At 43.3% G+C, this 20,051-nt stretch overlaps 1 protein-coding gene across 1 annotated transcript in view; it reads left to right on the top strand.

Moving 5' to 3' along the window:
- The window catches only part of TMPRSS7 (transmembrane serine protease 7), a 36,387-nt gene extending 18,839 nt beyond the window's left edge, over nt 1-17,548 (top strand). Inside the window, exons 10-17 of the mRNA XM_058732529.1 lie at nt 1,723-1,859; nt 5,176-5,283; nt 7,628-7,738; nt 8,732-8,848; nt 10,223-10,394; nt 13,115-13,383; nt 15,156-15,292; nt 17,293-17,548. Coding sequence (XP_058588512.1) covers nt 1,723-1,859; nt 5,176-5,283; nt 7,628-7,738; nt 8,732-8,848; nt 10,223-10,394; nt 13,115-13,383; nt 15,156-15,292; nt 17,293-17,460 — 1,219 coding nt within the window. The 3' untranslated portion in view covers nt 17,461-17,548. The remainder of the gene's footprint in view (nt 1-1,722; nt 1,860-5,175; nt 5,284-7,627; nt 7,739-8,731; nt 8,849-10,222; nt 10,395-13,114; nt 13,384-15,155; nt 15,293-17,292) is intronic.
- Nucleotides 17,549-20,051: the final 2,503 nt, after the last annotated feature.

Raw genomic sequence — 20,051 nt, 5'->3', positions numbered from 1 at the left:
GGGCAGCTACAATGCAACATATGACCCTAAAGGAATGGATGTCCTTTCGATGAAGTTTTGCAGAGCAAAGCTCACGAAGGGAAAGCTGTTGGTGCACTAGAAAGTACCAGGGTTTATTTATTTATTTATTTTTCCAAGCAAAACAAAATCATATGTAATGGTCTTAAATGCAAAAGTAAAAACAAACAAGAAACAAAAGCAAAAAACAAAGCAAAAGAAAATGAACAGAACAGTACAACCCAAAAATGTCAAGACAGTTATGAAGCAAACTTGGGAGGGTTAATCTTTAGATTTAATACCAGGGGGACTTGTGTCCTAATCCTGCTTCCACTTTCTTGCTATTTCGAACTTTAACATGTTACTTCACTTATTTACTTCTTGGTTTTCTTACCTGTCATGTGCCTGTACCTGTAAACTGACTCTTGTTGGGTTTCTCCAATTTCTCACTTTTTTGTTGTTGTTGTTAACTTTTGTTCCCTTAGCTACCACTGTGCTCCATTCCGTACTGTTCCTCTCTAAACTCCAGCCAAAACATGTGTTCAAAGAGTCCTTGACTCCTCCTTAACATCCCGGTAAGATTGATTTTCGCGAGAAAGCTCTAGTAAGTGCTAATGGAGAGCACAAATAAAATCACTATGAGACACAAATAACAATAATCATGTTTTCAGAACACAGGAATCTGATCCCAAGATGACCAGCTGGAGTAGAATCTGGCCCCAAAAGGTTAATGTGGATGCCAAGTGCCTCTCAGAGCCTGGCTCCCATTTGGCAAAGTGACCACCTACCTATGGCTGTTATCTCTTCCTCTGTTCCAGGAGCTAGTCTACCAGCCCATCAGGGCCTGAAATTTAACTAACTGCAAAAGATTCTTCCTGAAATATAAATGAATACTTTCCTCTTTTGAACCTTAAAGTCATGGGTTACCTCTGTGGTCCTCCCGCAGAATGCCAGCGTCTGATCCCTGGAACCTTTGTGGTTCCCACGTGTTTTGGCAGCTAGGAGTGATTGGCATTCACAGATCCACTGCTCAACCCGTGTGTTTGCTGTTTCCCTTTGCAGCCTTGCAGGTTTCACCCTGGAAAGAACTTTGCCTACACAGAGCAAAGATCTAACTTATCATAGGCCCCCAGGGTAATAATATTTCATGTTCTACTAACCACAGTGTTCATATAATTAGAATTCCTAACAGGAGAGACATTTCCTTTTAGGACAAAAGGTAAGAAAAGTCAAGGTAAGGAAATATTGCAGACAGACATTACTGCTTTGAAATTTTGCCAACGACAAGCCTCAGAGCGCACCTCAGTTTTCACTTTAGTTTGAAAAAATACTGCATGTGCTTTACTTTAAGTGTTTCTGGGATTCTTTGCATATTTTCAGCCTCAGCTCATGGATTCCACTCTGCTCTATAGGTAAGTTTGTGGGCAAAAGCAGGCACTTCTTACTGTTACGTGGTTATTTATGCAGAAAAAAGAGAAGACCCATACTTCTTCTGTTTATAAGTGTCTGTGAGCAAAACAACAGGTAGCAGTCAATAGTACCTCAGCTGTATTTAGCAGAGTGGAAAATCGAGGGGACAGAAGTTACCCAATCACAGAGACCTAGATAGAATGGACAACTACTGTTAGCTCTGCCATAAGCAGAACTAATACCAAAGTATTAGTGAGCTCGCGGTCAGTGAGAATGCAGCTGGCAGACCCTCTTCCCTGACTCTTGTCTCCTCAGGTACTGTGGCTCCTACATGGATCACCAGACGATTTTCCGAGTGCCCAGCTCGCTCGCTCACATTCAGCTGCGCTGCAGTTCAAGGCTTTCCGACAAGCCACTGTTGGTGGAATATGGCAGTTACAACATTAGTCAACGTAAGCCTGGGATTGGCTCTTTAAAATTTTTTTTTTTTTTAATGTTTATTTATTTTTGAGAGACAGAGTGAGACAAAGTGAGACTGGGGGAGGGGCATAGAGAGAGGGAGACACAGGATTGGAAACAGGCTCCAGGCTCTGAGCTGTCAGCACAGAGCCTGACGCGGGGCTCGAACCCACAGACTGTGAGATCATGACCTGAGCCGAAGTCGGACGCTCAACCGACTGAGCCTCCCAGGCGCCCCATGGGATTGGCTCTTTAGAAAAATCTTAGTACATGGTTAAACAGAGGCTAATACTTTATAACTCTAAAACTTGAGAAATTATGGAATAAAAACTGATTTATTTATGGAGCGCTTGGGTGGGTAAGTGTCCGACTTCAGCTCAGGTCATGATCTAATGGGTTGTGGGGCTGAGCCCCATGTCAGGTTCTGCACTGACAGTGTGGAACCTGCTTGGGATTCTCTCTCTGCCCCCCTCCCACTCACTCTCTCTTTCTTTCAAAATCAATCTATCAATCAATCAATAAACAAACTTTAAAAATGGATTTATTTCTGCTATTTACTATTATATTTTATAATAATACATAAATAAATATATTATAAATATGTGTTATATAAAAATGTATAATAAATAATACATAAAATTCTGTATTTATTATTGCTACAGTTTAAATTATAGAATAATAGAATTATTTGTTACAATTGAAAAATAGTTTCTTACATAATTTCTGAAATATGAGACAAGCTCATCTCTTTTTTTTTAATGTTTATTTATTTATTTAGAGAGAGAGAGAGAGCGAGAGAGCACATGCGCACACAAGCAGGGGAGGGGCAGATAGAGAGAAAGGAGAGAGAGAATTCCAAGCAGGCTCTGCGTCGTCAACAAAGAGACCCATGTGGGGCTCGAATTCATGAACTGTAAGATCATGACCTGAGCCAAAATCAAGAGCCAGAAACTCAACCGAATGAACCACCCAGGAGCACCCCCCCTCCTTTTTTCAAATGGGAACAAATCCATTTCTTGATTTATTATTTTTGCTATTCATAAATCTTTGTAAATATGATGTTTATAAAACATTTGGTGGATCACAGGGCAACTGTTGTGACTCACTTTGGCCCATGACCCATACGGACAGCTGATCAGCCCTCAAAATGTTGCCCTTCACACCGAGAACCACTGGAACAGTAGCCAGGGAGTGGTCAGTAGGAAAAGCAGTGTTTGAGGGAAGTCTTTAGAGCTGGAGAGAGTAGATATTGACTCAGGAAATTCTCCACCCATTTTAAAAGGGGGCAAGTAAGGGCTAACCGTTTAGAAGGCCATGAGGATAAGACTGACAGAAAGCTCATTTAGAACCTTTCTTCTTTGCCAATATACCTGCTTCTGGATCTGAAGTATTACACTTCTGAATACCAGAATATTACAATTTTCAGCAAGAATTTAGGTGAATAGTGAGCCATTTTATCTATTTTAATTTTTAATGTTTATTTATTTTTGAGAGAGAGAGAGAGAGAGAGAGAGAGCATGAGCAGGAGAGAGGCAGAGAAAGAGGGAGATACAGAATCTGAAGCAGGCTCTAGGCCCTGAGCTGTCAACATGCAAGGCTCGAACTTGTGAACTGCGAGATCATGACCTGAGCTGAAGTTGGGCGCTTAACCCATTGAGCCACCCAGGTGCCCCATGAGCCATCTTACTTTTAATTGTTTCTTCAAACTATGAATATATATGTTTTGTAATTTTTTTAAACATTTATTTATTTTTGAGAGACAGAACGTAACTGGGAGAGGGGCAGAGAGAGAGGAGACACAGAATCTGAAGCAGGCTCCAGGCTCTGAGCTGTCAGCACAGAGCCTGACGCAGGGCTCGAACTCATGGACCTCGAGATCATGACCTGAACTAAAGTCAGACGCTTAACCGACTGAGCCACCCAGGTGCCCCAAACCATGAATATTTTCTAGAAACTCTCCATCTTGTGCCAGTGAGATAGTGGTCGACCTGCCCATGCATTTTTCCCCATTCTTTTGCCCAAGGGGAGTGTCTTCGTCAATTTGGGCTATTCTACCACAGACTGGGTAGCTTGTAAAAAACAGACACTTATTTCTTACAGTTCTTTTTTTTTTTTTTTTTTAATTTTTTTTCAACGTTTTTAATTTATTTTTGGGACAGAGAGAGACAGAGCATGAACGGGGGAGGGGCAGAGAGAGAGGGAGACACAGAATCGGAAACAGGCTCCAGGCTCCGAGCCATCAGCCCAGAGCCTGACGCGGGGCTCGAACTCACGGACCGTGAGATCGTGACCTGGCTGAAGTCGGACGCTTAACCGACTGCGCCACCCAGGCGCCCCTATTTCTTACAGTTCTGGAGGCTGGAAATCTGAGATCAAGATGCCAGCATGGTCAGGTGAAGGCTGTCTTTGGGTCACAGACTTGTATCCTCATGTATGGAAGCAGTGTGGGAGCTCTGTGGGGCCTCTTTTGTGGGAGCTCTGTGGGGGCTCTTTTATAAAGACAGTCCTTTTATAAAGATGAGGCCTCTGCCTTCATCACTTAATCGCCTCCCTAAGGCCCTACTTCCTAATATCATCACAATGGACGCTGGGTTATCAACATATGAATTTGTGGGGACCACAAACATCCAGACCATAGCAATGAAGAAGGATTTATTGTTCCTAATATATTTAGCTATAAGCCCAGGATTTATCAGGCAGGGAATGGATCTTTGATGAGTAGGCCTGGTTGAAGTGGAGTGGGAGGTAGAAGGCAGGAGTCCTGAGTTTTAAGGACAGTCGCTAATCTCTGTAGGTCCATGTGTCTAAGATCAGTGGTTGCTAATATATCTGAGGACAGAAGTCGCTTGATAATGGAATTAAAAGCAGACTCCTCAGAATAATGCATCTGATCGTACGGGACTCGGAGGCACCAGAAGGCCATTTATAATTCCCTGGGGAGTCTAAAGACTGTGCATCAAGCATGCTGGACTGTCTAAAGTATCTTCCAACTTTCACTTTCTCCAAGTCAATGACAGAGCCGGTTTGCTGAGTCAATGAAAGAGGTAGTAGAAGTTTGATTGGACATGTGACCTGGATGCAATGCCGACTCAGAGCTTCTGGTGGGTTAGTTTACTTTCTTTGCTCTCCTAAATTCACCTTTTTTGTCTTTCAGTTACCACCTATAGCTTGATCTGATGGAGCAATTGTGTAATTACTATCACCATATTGCCAATTCCTTGATCACCTAACACGTCGTAGTTCTTTTTTAGTGTGGTCTGATGACTTTTAGGGACTCACACAAGATTTTCTGTGTTTTATCATCTCTAGCCTGTCCTGTTGGATCTTTTAGATGCTCCTCTGGTTTGTGTGTCCCTCAGACCCAGCGATGTGATGGAGTAAATGACTGCTTTGATGAAAGTGATGAGCTTTTCTGTGGTGGGTATTCAAAATTTACTATGGCTTTCTTCTGAAGAAACAGCTTTTCTGGGCCATGGTATCTACTAGCATATATCATGGGTCTTTGTAGCTGTTACCTATTGCTGCATAACAAGCGACCCCAAAACTCAGTGGCTTACAACAATCATTTATTCTGGGCCATGCATCCAAGGGTTGTTTAAGATATGACACATCTAGCCTGGGCTCAGCTGGGTGGCTCTGCTTTAAGCAGCAGATCCCCATAAACATGGTTCTTTCCAGGTTGGGGTCAGGTCTACTCCTTATGCACTTTTCCTCGTTGAACTGTTGGGCTAGCCATGGCAGGGTAGAGGTAAAGGAAGGGCATGCAAAAATACATGGTTCTTCTTAGGTTCTGGGCTTGGAATTGGCACAATATCACTTACGTTATATTCCATCAGTCAAAGTGAGTCATATAGCTAAGGCCATAGTCGAGGGTCAGGGAAGTTTATACTGCACACCCTGGGGGCATGGCAAGGATTGGGAGTGTATAATACTACCACAGGGAGTGAGAATTTGCGACTAATAATGCAACCAACCACAATCTTAAACTAACTATCCCATTTTAAAGAATAGATCTTTTATCTAGAGAGAAGCTCAGAAACTGCAGAGAGTAAACTCCTTGAGCATGTTCATTTATGGAACATAGTTATTGTGAATGAAAGAATTATTATTATTGCTATAATTACCAGTGTCGTTTGCATCAACATTGCATCTGCAATGACTAAAGGGTGGGGTATTGGATATTCTTATTTTGGATAGAGATTCTCCTTCTGGTTTTTCATTACTATTTGCACATCATTCTTGATCTCCGGTTTCAGGGAGTAATATGGGGAGGATAGTTCACTGGACCATATGACACCATCGGCAACACTTTCTCCTAAAGATCCAGAGTTTAATTCAAATACAATTGTGATGGCGAAGCTATTTAATTTCTTTCATATTCTTGGAGAAATGTTAGAGTTAATATAACATAACTAACTGAAAACAATTCTAGTCGTGAAAAATAACCTATGGTTCCACACCTTTATTTTGTTTTTGGCAAAACAGAAAAGAAATCTCTTAACTTATGGCTCATTGACCTTTTCAATCTACTGCATTTTCTGTTGTTTAAGAAAATAAATACTGGCCATTATACAGTGACTGAGGTTGCTGGTATTTTTTATACTATTATCATGTTCTGCTATGATGCTCCAAACAAAAGTGATTATTGTTACTTTATAAGAAGGACTGTTTCTGGGAATCATTTATCACATGTGATTATCATAATCATCGCAATGATTATCATTGTGCCATTTTGGAAACCATTCTCTAGGAGTCAGCTAGGTACTTCCGGAAGCTCAGTGAGCTATTTCAGGGTAGCAATATCCAACCTTTGCTACCCTCGGCCCCCAACAAGAGATGCCGCTGGAGAAACAGGAGCAGATAACAAAAATGATCACTTTTCACAAAACCAGAAATGTCTAAGGAATCATACCTTCAAAGAGTGCTTGCTAATATAACTGTGCCTGTCACTTGTCCAAAGGCAGTTCATGAAAATATTCCAAAGAACAATTGTGGTAAATTTACAATGCTGTTTCCTAATTCAGGAAATGGATTGCTTGGGGCAAAATCAGTTTTTTTGTTTTTAATTTTAGAGACAGCGAGAGAAAGCATGAGCAGGGGAGGGTTAGAGAGAGAGAGAGAGAGAGAGAGAGAGAGAGAGAGAATCTTAAGCAGGCTCGACGCTCATGACTCCCCACAGTCATGACCTGAGCCGAAATCAACGGTGGAAATCAAAAGTCAAATGCTCAACTGACTGAGCCACCCAGGTGCCCCAGGGCAAAATGATTTTAACAAGAGTTTTCCTTACACAGTCTTTTAAGATCTCACATTTGTTAATCTAGGTAGCAAACCTTTAATGAGCACCTACTTTGTACTCAGGGATTTGAGGTGCAGAGATGAACACAACAAAAACCCTCAATCTAAGGACACTCCCATTTTGTTTAGAAAGGTAGAGAAGTTCCATTTAGATAACAGCTTATGACTTTTTGTTTTCCTTCAAAGAAAATCTCACGATGCATTTAATTGTAATGAGGTAAACAAATTGCCAGAGTTTAATACATTTATGCAAAAGCAAAAATCCGATTTGACAGACTCAAAGCACTGGGAATTACAGCAAAGTTTCAACCTCTGCTTTTCTCATGCAGGTGTCAGTTTGACGAAAACACGCTTTTTATTTTATGTAAGTCATCTTAACCATCTGCCGCGTCAGAGGGACGCTGCTGGGTCTCAGAGGCCGGCTGATGTTTCAGGCTCATGAGCTTTCTGTCTGTTCTCATTCCAGTGACTCTTAAACCTGCTTGCAACACGAGCTCCCTCAGGCAGCATGGCCCTCTGGTCTGTGACGGCTTCAGGGACTGTGAGGATGGCCAGGATGAGCAGAACTGCACTCAAAGTGAGGGAGCGTCCTCTGCACTCTGATGTGTTTCCTGTACGCTCTTCTAAGTCAGAACCAAAATACCTCTGCGGGGTTGGGCAATTGACTTGCCCCGGTTTTCCCAGGACTTCCCCTGTTCCTGAGGAATCCTCTTGGCCCCAGGAAAAAGGGGGCAGTTGGTCACTCTAACTTGGGTGGAGTATGTGTATTGTGTGTGTATGTGTCCATGTGAATACTGGAAGATTTTCATTGCTTACTTGCTTTTAATGCTGTTCAAGACTAACAGATACTGAGGTTGTGATATGGTGGGACTTGCCAGATACCATGATAGGACATGTCCTATTCTAGCCCCTACAGAAACACATACCACGGGGGATGTGAATAAATGTGCTGTGATTCACAGAGCCTGCCCATTTTCCCCCCTACTGGTAAAAAAGGATTGAATATGGTATTGATTTTTCTTCAAACTTTTCTTGGAGAACAAGACAAAGTAACTTTTTTTTCTTAATATTTATGTTTGAGAGAGAGAGACAGAGTGCAAGCAGGGGAGGGGCAGAGTGTGAGAGGGAGACAGAATCTGAAGCAGGCTCCGGGCTCTGAGCTGTCAGCACAGAGCCCGACGCAGGACTTGAACCCATGAAACATGAGATCATGACCTGAGCCGATGTCAGATGCTCAACCGATTGAGCCACCCAAGCGCCCCAAGACAAAATAATTAATAGCAAAGAGGCCGTGGCCTAAAGCTACCGATACAGCCAACTTCTTTTCATCTCACCTCTAGTGGAAGAAAGGAGAGGCCATCTGATTGCTTCTCAACAGGTGCACCTGCCTTCTTCTACTGAGGTGAGGGGACTGGTCACTGTTAGGGTTACTGCATCGCCCTCAGCCAGGTTTCCCAGAGCAACAAATACCGATGCTATGTCTACACCACTCTTGCAGGATGGAGCTGTCATTCAATCAAGTCTGTTTCTGGGCAGGAAAAACTTGTTCCCTCTTCTGTTCATTTTTTAGGCATTCCATGTAACAACAGAACTTTTAAGTGTGGCAATGATATTTGCTTTAGGAAACAAAACGCACAATGTGATGGGACTGTGGACTGCCCAGACGGAAGTGATGAACAAGGCTGCAGTGAGTACAAATATGTTCCTTCTGACTCCCTGTATTCCTGCCTCAGTTCACCAGTTTTTCATTTGCATTCCCTTCTTAGTGTAAATCGCCCTGGCAAAAGTTGCCACGGGTTCAGGGAAGAATAGTAAATATTGGTGAACTGCATCTGAAATGGTTTCTCAAAATTAAAAATTCTGGGGGTGCCTAGGTGGGTTAGTCGGCGAAGCCTCAGAATCTTGATTTTGGCTCAGGTCATGATCTCACGGTTTGTGGGATCGAGCCCCACATCAGGCTCTGCACAGACAGCACATAGCCTGCTTGGGATTCTCTCTCTCTCTCTCTCTCTCTTGCTCTCGCTCTCGCTCTCTCTCTCCCCCACTGTCCCTGCCCCACTCGCAAATGCTCTCTCACATACTCTCTAAATAAATATGGGGTGCCTGGGTGGCTCAGTCAGTTAAGTGTCCGACTTCAGCTCAGGTCATGATCTCACGGTTCGTGAGTTCGAGCCCCGCGTCGGGCTCTGTGCTGATGGCTCAGAGCCTGGAGCCTGTTTCAGATTCTGTGTCTCCCTCTCTCTCTGCCCCTCCCCCATTCATGCTCTGTCTCTCTCTGTCTCAAAAATAAATAAAACGTTAAAAAAAAATTAAAAAGTAAATAAATAAATAAGCTAAAAAAAGTTCTAGAGTGGATTCTATCTGCTTTCTTGATAACAAGCATTAAAGCACCTGATGTTTATAATGAGAACTTTCACATTCTAATAATTCTAATTAAGGGAGAAGTTCGTAAATTAAAAAAATCCATTAGAAAAGATATAGATATGGGAACACAGCAGATGACTGTTATTTAGGCCTTATGTTATGATCAATGCCAAGGGCTGCTTCTTTATCACCTGAGAACTGTAATCTGCCACATGTTATTATGTGGTCTCTAATTGTCCAGGTGGCAACTTGTTAACTATGCATTGTTATCAATACTATTTACACTGGAAAATAATTGCTCTGATAACTAGTTTTTCTTAGTAAGTTGTCATTTGTCTTGGACTTGGAAATTCTCTCTCAAATGCTTCCTCTCAAATCAGCACCACTCCAAAGATGCTCTCAAATTCTATTGCTTTTCAAACTAATCTTTTCCTCTCTAATAAAAGGCAACTGTTCATATCAGGGCATCTGTTGCTAACAAGTCCCCTCCTCCTGTCATGTGCTTTATTATATGGAGACTCTTGGTCCTGGCCTGTTTTCGGAGCAAGTGGTTTATTGGTGCCTTTTTTCTAGATAAACAAGAGGTTTCAAGTTGCTTGCCTGGTATGTCAGTTCCCAATGTAGCTCGAAACCTGGCTTCATTTCCAGTGTTTCTTCCAAGTCTGCTTTAAAATCATGTGAGCCTTCTTTCCTAAAGGCTGCAGCAGGAGTCTCTCCACCCACCACCGCATCATTGGGGGAACCGACACCCAGGAAGGGGGTTGGCCTTGGCAGGTCAGCCTCCACTTTGTGGGATCTGCCTACTGCGGAGCCTCGGTCATCTCCAGGGAGTGGCTTCTTTCTGCGGCCCATTGTTTCCATGGAAACAGGTAGGGTATCTCAATTCTTACTCTATGATGGCACCCTCTCTCATCACAGACCACGCATCTGCCCTCAAGTTGTGGAAGGAAGCTGCCCTTGGAGACATTCCATCAGTTCAAATGGTGTGTGTGTGTGTGTGTGTGGGAGTGGGGAATGGGCACTGGACTTGTGTTTAGAGTGGAACAGTAATGATTCTGCACCCAATTTCCAATGTGGTGGTTGGCAGGACGGTTCTCACACCACCAAGCAATTCTCTGACACCAGTTGACTGTCTTACAATTTGACTCAATTTTGACCCTATCTACATGTTAGATAGGGTCAGATTAAACCTGGTAGGACCTGGAAGACTGTCCTTCCTTCCCTACTTCAGCCAGTGGTAAGTCCAGGTTGTCACCAATCCTTCTGGCCCACTGGCTATAGATTGGTGACTCCAACCATCCATTCCTCAGTTTGATTGATTTGCTAGAGCAGTTCATAGAACTCAGAGGAACATTTTACTTTCTAGATCACTGGTTTATTGTAAAAGGGTATAATTCAGGAACAAGCAGATTGGAAGAGAGGCACAGGGCAAGGTTTAGGGAAAGGGCAAGGAGCTTTCACGCCCACTCCAGGTGCACCGCTCTCCCTGAATCTCCATGTGTTCACCAACCCGGAAGCTCTCTGAACCCTGTCCTTTTGGGTGTTTATAGAGGCTTCATTACAAAGGCACGATTGACTAAATTGTTGGCCATTGGTGATGGATTCAACCTCCAGCTCCTCTCCCCTCCTCAGAGGTCAGCAAGTGGGACTGAAAGCTCCAACCCTCAATCACAGTGTTGGTTCTCCTGGCAACCAGCCCCCAGCCTTAAGGTGGGGTCCAAAAGTCACTCATTAACCTAACAGTGTAACAAAAGACAGCTTTGTGACTCTAGTCACTTAGGAAACTCCAAGGGTTTTTAGTTCTGTGCCAAAATGAGATGAAGACCAAATACAGTAAAACCTTGGATGGCAGGTAACTTGTTCTGCAAGTGTTCTGCAAGACGAGAAAACATTTCTAATAATTTTTTTTTGATTTACCATTAAAATTTTTTTAATGTTTATTTGTTTTTGGAAAAAAATGTTAATGTTTATTTATATTTGCAAAAGAGAGACAGAGCATGAGTAGGGGAGAGGCAGAGAGAGGGAGACACAGAATCTGAAGCAGGCTCCAGGCTCTGAGCACAGAGCCCGATGCGGGGTCGAACTGACAAACCATGAGCTCATGACCCGAGCTGAAGTTGGATGCTTAACCGACTGAGTCACCCGGGTTCCCCTAATGTTTACTGATTTTTGAGAGAGAGAGAGAGAGAGAGAGAGAGAGAGAGCATGAGCTTGAGAACTTGCGCATGAGCAGGGGTGGGGCAGAGAGAGAAGGGGACAGAGAATCCCAAGCCGGCTCTGCCCTGACAGCCCAATGCAGGGCTGAAACTCATGAACCTCGAGATCATGACCTGAGATGAAGTCGGGCACTTAACCAACTGAGCCACCCAGGTGGCCCTCTGATAAATTGTAACTTGATAAATGAGCAATGTCTCACAATATGAGTAGTGAGTAGTACGTGATGCCAAACATCACATGATCACAACTGAGCCAATGTTTTTTTTTTCTCTCTGCCTCCCTCTTTCTCTGTGGGATTGTGGGTAATCATCTCCCAGGCTCAGATGCTCCGTCTCAGGCCGAGGTGTTTGGTAGAAATCAGTGATTTTTCAGAACGTTGGACGGTGCCCACAACTGGCACTGGTGTATTTTTTTGTCACTTCAAAGCACCTGTGGACAGTCCTTTGCTTTTCCATACAAGAGGAAGCTTGAGAATGCTTTGCTTCATTCTAGGCCAGGCTGCCTGCAGATGCAGACCCTTTCCTCTGCTGCCTTATTGCCAGTTACATTAAATACAGTAGATGACAAGAGTATATTAATATGTACTGTAGTCAGCATATACAATGGCCCCCATGCAGAAAAAGATTCCGTTGAGCCAAGAGACAGCAGTGATTCCATTAGTGATAGTGAAAGTCGTCCTACACAATAACCCTCCTGTCTCTTGTCTGCCTCATACCAACCATGAAGGTTTTTAAAGGTAAGTGCAGGTGAATTTGTTCAGAATTAGAATTCTGGAAGGGCTGACAAAGAGTGGGGCCCCTTGAAAATGGTCATGCTTGAGGAGTTGTAGCAGTGACCTTTAAGACTTCTGGCAGATGACAAGAAGGAATTTCATTAAGTTCCTGCTTATAGCACTTTGATTTCTAAACTATTTTGGAATTCATATCATTTGAATTTGGCAAAAAGATCCCCAGACGGCTGTCTTACTGGCCCTGTCTGTCCCCATCAAATGCCTTTGTCAGCATGAAGAGGAAGAATGTCACAAATTAATTCCAGTCACTCACATTCTTGACCTGTGTGTGATTCATGAGATATCAGGGGCAACAACAGAATTTCTAGCAATTTCTTAGGATGAGTGAGGGGATTGTCTGGAATATAGAGATCATGCACCACCCCTGTGACATCTTACCTCATCTCTTGTTTTACTAGGAGACCAGGGAGGCTGAGAAAAGTTATGCTTTTCACCATGTTGGTGGACAGGGCCAGGGACTACAGTAGGAACTCAAAGGCAGGCTTCCTTTCCTCAGCCCTCATCTGTCTGCAGATGGCTTCTATCCAAACCATGTATGGCTCTTCAAGCCACTGACTTCGTGCTCCATTCCTTTCCCACCAGGCTGTCAGACCCCACGCCATGGACTGCTCACCTTGGGATGTATGTGCAGGGGAATGCCAAGTTTGTCTCCCCGGTGAAGAGAATCGTGGTCCATGAGTACTATAATAGTCAGACCTTCGACTATGATATTGCCCTGCTACAGCTCAGTACGGCCTGGCCTGAGACCCTGAAACAGCTCATTCAGCCAATATGCATTCCTCCTGCTGGCCAGAAAGTGCGCGGTGGGGAGAAGTGCTGGGTAACTGGCTGGGGCCGAAGGCACGAAGCAGGTGTGTGTATGAATGAATGGTCATACCCTCCCCTTCCAGATAATACTAACTTTTGCCGATGTAGTGCTATGGGGTTCACAGAGAGGTTTTTTTTTTTTTTTTTTTAATAAAGTTTATTTATTTATTTTGAGAGAGAGAGAGAACACAAGCAGGTGAGGGAGAGAGAGAGGAGAGACAGAACCCCAAGCGGGCTCCTCACCATGAGTGCAGAGCTCGATGCGAGGCTCAAACCCATGAACCATGAGATCACGACCTGAGCCGAGATCAAGAGTCAGATGCTTAACCGACTGAGCCACCCAGGTGCTCCACGGAGAGGGTTTTTGTATATGGTCTCACTTGAGCCTCCTGATGATTCTGAGAAGTAGAATGGAGGAAGGTGTTACTATTCTTGTTTGGTGATGTTCTTCCCTTATCCCCAAAAGAAGCAAGACCCACCTCATGAGGGGGGCGGTCTGTGAACAAGGCAAGATTGGATGGATAACATGGGCCCTTTTCAAACTTTGAGGGGTTTATTAGGTTTTCCACTACAGAAGAGCAATTCCTCTTTACTTTGAGGTTCCCTTTCATCCAAAGAAGTGATTCCTTTTCTTAAAGAAGAGAAGGACACCCACACCCACACCCACACCTCCACCCTCCCTCCACCCTATTGTGTCAACTCACGGAGGACTATCTTGAGGACTATGCAAATATGTCCTTCACAAAGGTAAGCCTTCCAGGTAGATGAGAGTCAGGGCTGAAAACCAGCCTTCCCTCAGCTCCCCAGACGGCACATTTGGTCCTGAGGGTTACATCAGCCTAGAATCGGTCCACCCAGAGGGTCTGCCTCTTTTACAATTCCTTCACTGGAGCAGGCATCTTTATCATTATGCACAAAGGTCAGACTGGTAGGAAAGTCCCTGCATCTGCTCTGGCCAAGGCTTTTCATGGTCTAGGCTTCATGGTTGATTCTGAATATGTAGTGAGGGGAAGAAGCCACAGCTTTGTGAGCACGTCCCCAGAGGTTAGTGCTAACCCTTTCCCTTATCTCCCATGCATCTGATTCCTAGGCAGCCATTTCCAAATCTTGGATCTTACCCTTGGCCTTGTCTTGACACTCTCCAAAGATGCACTGTGGGCAGCTTCTCAAGGGCTCAACTGCCTTCATTTAGTTAATGTGGTCACAGTAGCCTGCTGGGATCTCAGGGTCCTAATGAGGGAGGGCAGCTAACGCTGGCTCGAACACCTACAACCTATCAGGACTGTGCTCAGGGCCTCAACCATATTATTCTGTATCGCAGGAGGAAAGAGTCTATTCAACCAGCTTATCATGAGACATTTTCTTTATAAGCGTGAGTGTGCCCATGTTTATTTTTCTGAATCATCTTAGACAGGTTAAAAAGGAAGTGCAAGGGCTATAGCCAAACTGATGTGATTTATTTCCCGGGAGTCTCCCATAGAACAGTTTATGTTGCTTCACTTAAGGGGTGGGCCTCTCGCCCCGGGAGTATTGGTAACTGCTGTGACTCACAGTTCTACCGAAAGCAGGAAGTACGTGGTTCAGGGGCACAGATGATGGAGTCAGACCTTGGGTCAGAATCCTGCCCTGTTACCTCCTAGTTGTGTGCCATTGGCCCAGTCCCTCTCTTTCTTCCTCAGCAAAAATGGGGAGTATAAAAGAATTTATGTTAAGAATCGCCGTGAGGATAAAAGGAGATAATGTGAATAAATGGTCTGATAAAACCCTGAATAACTGTAATCATCACCATGATTTCCACTTCCAATGTGTTTTCCAGACAATAAAGGCTCCCCTGTTTTACAGCAAGCGGAGGTGGAGCTCATTGACCAAACGCTCTGTGTTTCCACCTATGGGATCATCACTTCGCGGATGCTCTGTGCGGGCGTCATGTCAGGCAAGAGAGATGCCTGCAGGGTAAGCCATGTTACCTTTCTTGTGCCTAAGAGGTTGCACTTTCCACAAATGCTTTCACGTTTCATTTACGTGCCACGGGGAAAGAACTAGGGTAGGTATGTTCCTTAATTCAGATATTAATATAATCTCGTTGGCTAAGATCAGGGAAAGGTGGCTCAATGATTAGGTCTAGAAAACTCAGTTTTCTAGTTCCTGTGTATTTTCCTGCAACATTTGGAAAATGAGGTTAGGATTTATCATTCTGCCGTGATTTATTTTCTTACAACCGAAAACGAAACAACAAAGCAGCTCTCCCTCTCTCTCCCTCACGCTCCCTCGATGGCTCGCAGTGTTTTAGGGTCCTTAAGGGCCACTTACCTTCTGACATACCAGGGTTTTATTCACTTGCTCCATTGATGCATAGGCTGGGGGATGGGAAAGAGGGGCAGGAGAGGTGACAGAGGCCATTCATTTGTCTGCCTCTGGTTAGGTGGTAAAGTAGGAGTTCATCTTCACAGAGACGTTTCTCTGAGTCTCAGATTCCAATCTACACAGATATGGAGCTATATGATTGCCAGAAAGCGTACAGCTGGGTCAGAGGATGAAGAGGGTGGTGGCAGCCGTTCCTACGTCTCTCCACGACCTTAGCCATCAGGCCACAAGAACTCATCTTATTATAATAATGAATTTGCCTCCTGAGCTCCTTTTTTTTGTGGCAAGCACTGTGCTAGATCCTTTACATAAATCCATTCAAATCATTCTTTCATGCCCATTGTACAGTAGAGGAAGCTGGAGCACAGAGAGGGTGAGAAAATTACCCAAGGTCACACAGCTGGTAAGCAAATGCCTGAGCTGGAATGTGAACCCTTCTCTCTCTAATGCTAAAGCTGCTGTGTTTTGGCTGCTTCCTGATATGACCTGTTCCACAGGCCACCAGAGCTTATAGGTTAAATTAGACTGAGTAGAGTTGATATGGTGACAATTAAAATAAAAACAGCCCACTTTCTCTACGAGTCAGAATTCACCTAATCACGGCTAGAATTAAGGGGTGGGATTCAGGGGTGAAGTTGGAATGCTTTTTTGTCTTTGCTTCTGGCTGAGTTGCAACTTTGCCTGTCCTCCAGACTACACAAATTAAGCCCAGACGTCATAATTTAAAGGATGGATACTGTAGGAATGGTGTTTAAACTTTGAATTATTTTGGTCTTTGCTTTGTGGAGTTGAGATATCAGAAAGGACTCTCAAATGGGGGCGATTTGTCTGCGAGGGCTGTGGTCCGGTGATCCTTAGGGTTTTGCCTCGGGTCGTGGGGCCCGGCTAACCAGACAGGACCTCTTCGTCTTTCATTGTCAGAATCACCAGCTAACCATGGATTTTCATGGCCCAGAGGCAGAGGTCCACTTCCCAGGATAGCCATGGCTCATGAGGTTGCTGTCAGGGCTAAATGACCCAACGTAGTGCTTGGCACGTTACTCTAAATAAACGTTAGCCATTATTATGTTACTACAATCACTGCTGCTGCTGCTACTACTAAAGCTATTTCCACGACTATTGAGGTTTGTTCTTTGGAGTATGTGAGAGTTGTTTCCCCTACAAAAAAAAATTTTTTTTAATTAATTTGGTTTTTCTTGAGAGAGAGAGAGAGAGAACAGGGAAGGGGCAGAGGGAGAGGGAGGGAATCTTAAGCAGACTCCCCGCCCAGCACAGAGCTTAACACGGGGCTCCATTTCACGACACCGAGGCGCCCACCCCTGCTCTTAAGAAAATTCTAAAGATATTCTTGGCCTAAAGATTTAAGTTTCTTACAGTAAAGGCAGTGTTTTGATTTTAGGGAGAATAATTCCAGAATGACATTAGCAGCTTCACGTTATTTCCTGACTCTTCCCCAAACTATGTAATAATTAGCCAAGTGAAAACTTTCCGAAACGAGAGTTTTGAATACAGTCCATTAGACGTATCAATGACAAAATCGATGATCGTGGGACATATGCGCTTCGTACTTATATTATCTTCTCGTGTAGGGAGATTCGGGTGGACCTTTATCTTGTCGAAGAAAAAGTGATGGAAAATGGATTTTGACTGGCATCGTTAGCTGGGGACATGGATGTGGAAGACCAGACTTCCCTGGTGTTTACACAAGAGTGTCAAACTTTGTTTCCTGGATCCATAAATATGTCCCTTCTCTTTAGTAAAAGTACAAGTTGGGGTTTTGACTATAATTTCTGTGACAGATTCTTTTAAAAAGAATGCACTAATTATCAATAAAATGAGACCTAATTTTTTTCTTCTGTAAATTTCAGATTACATACACTTGGTATTTATTGAAGACAAAGAAATTAATATGTATTTTATTCCATGAAAAATTGCCTCAAGGATAGAGCTGTATTTATTTATTTTTTTTATTTGACACAGAGAGAGAGACAGCTAGTAGGGGAGGGGTAGAGAGGGGGGGGATCTTAAGCAGGCTCCAAGCCCGACATGGGGCTCCATGCAGGGCTGCACGTGGGGCTTGATCTCAAGAACCTGGGATCGAGACATGAGCTTAACCGGCTGAGCTACTGACACGCCCCATAGCTATATGCATTACTTTTAAATATTTTAATTTATTTTGAGACAGAGAGAAAACATGAGGAGGGGCAGGGAGAAGGGGGGGAGAGAGAGAGAGAGAGAGAGAGAGAGGATCCCAAGCAGGCTCCCTACTGTCAGCACAGAGCCCAATGTGGGGCTCAAACTCAGGAGCCATGAGATCATGACCTGAGCCCAAGTCAGATACTTAACTGACTCAGTCACCCAGGCGCCCCTGAGCTGTATTCATTCTTAAGCATCAAAGGGCCATTGATTCAGGAATGGAAGAAAGGTAAATTGATAAGAGGGGCACCTGGGTGGCTCAGTCAGTTGAGGCCTCTGACTCTAGATTTCTATAGGTCATGATTTCATGGTCATGGGATCAAGCCCTGCATCAGGCTCCATGCTGTCAGAGTCTGCTTGGGATTCTCTCTCTCTCTCTCTCTCTCTCTGCCCCTCCCTTGCTGGCTTGCAGGCGTGCTCTCTCTCTTTCTCTCTCAAAATAAATAAAAAAATTTTTAAAAATAAGATAAGAAATGGGTGAGATGCTCAGGAATTTGTTCTTTAATTTATGTTTCTATTCAAGGTATAGATATTTATAAGGATTTAGGCAAATATGATTTATTAAAATAAAAAATTCCATTAAAAATGCCTGATTTCAGTGTTCTAATAAAATTAAATGCACAAAAATGTCTTCTTTATAAATGCACATAGACATAAGCTCAGTTATTGACAAAAGAAGTACCTTTATTGTTGCTTTCCAATCTAATTTATCTAAACACATCATAATGGAGTTTCTTTAGCCCTGACACGTGGTAATATTGTATACAGAGAAACCAACCAACCAACCAACAAAGCTGACAGTAATCTTCGCTAAAATCATGGAATGAAGCATCATGGTAGTTTGAATGAAAATAAATCCATGGGATTCAAGGATTTGTGATAATGCTGGTCAACAGTTGAACGATAAGGGAATTTTTAGATGATTGTTTTGAAAGTTAAAGTTTTCGGAAATATCATCATCTGGCTTCTGATTTTTTTTTTTATAAAATTCCAATGACCAGGACTTACTTTCACTTTCAGGGCCTCACAGTACTAGTGTATTGTAAACCTGTAGGACACGTTCAGTACGTCATAGTTATTGATTTAGTTGATCTTGGTTTAGAGGGTCTCATACTTGATCTGGGAATAGGCTTTCCATTAACAGAGGCCAGACTGAACAATACCACTGAATAGGTGAAAACAGCAGGAAGGAGAATTGTATCAGTTGTTGTCCCCAGGGACAGTCAAAGGAGTCATAACAATACTATTGTTAAGTAGGGTCCAGAATAATGAAAATAGTTTTCATGGGGCCTCAGGAGATCTTACTGGAGAGAGACAGAGAGAGAGAGACAGAGAGAGACAGAGAGAGAGAGCAAAAGGGGTCATCCCCCCAGATCAGATAGAAAACCTGAAATGTGGATTTAATTTCCCTGAAATAGTGAATATATTCCAGTTCACAGAACATATTTTGATTTGCTAAAAGACCATTTTCCTCAGATAAAAGACACAACGTTTTATTTATTTATTTATTTATTTATTTATTTATTTATTGTTTATTTTTTTATTTATTTGGAGAGAGACAGAAAGAGTACAAGTTGGGGAGGGGCAGAGGCAGAGAAAGAATCTTAAGCAGGCTTCACAGTGCAGAGCCTGACGCAAGGCTCGATCCCATGACTGTGAGGTCATGACCTGAGCTGAAATCAAGAGTCAGACACTCAACCAACTAAGCCACTCAGGTGCCCTGACACAGCATTTTAATAATACCTCCTTTCTTTCTTTCTTTCTTTCTTTCTTTCTTTCTTTCTTTCTTTCTTTCTCTCTCTCTTTCTTTCTTTCTTTCTTTCTCTCTTTTTCTTTCTTTTTCTTTTTTTCTTTCTTTTTCTTTCTCTTTCTTTCTTTCTTTCTTTTCTTTCTTTCTTTCTTTCATGTTTATTTTGATTGAGAGATAGAGAAAGCACAAGCAGGGGAGGGGCAGAGAGAGAGGGAGACACAGAATCCGAAGCAGGCTCTAGGTTCTGAGCTGTCAGCAGGGCTCGAACTCACGAACCATGAGATCATGACCTGAGCCGAAGTCAGATGCTTAACCGACTGAGCCACCCAGGTGCCCCATGATACCTTTCTGAATAGGTCCCTAAGGATTCAGTAAACAAGCTAGGGCACAGTACAATTCAGA

Source organism: Neofelis nebulosa, chromosome 5 (genome assembly GCF_028018385.1).
Source record: "Neofelis nebulosa isolate mNeoNeb1 chromosome 5, mNeoNeb1.pri, whole genome shotgun sequence".
Classification (NCBI taxonomy): Eukaryota; Metazoa; Chordata; class Mammalia; order Carnivora; family Felidae; genus Neofelis; species Neofelis nebulosa.
This window is presented reverse-complemented; position numbering and strand designations above follow the sequence as displayed.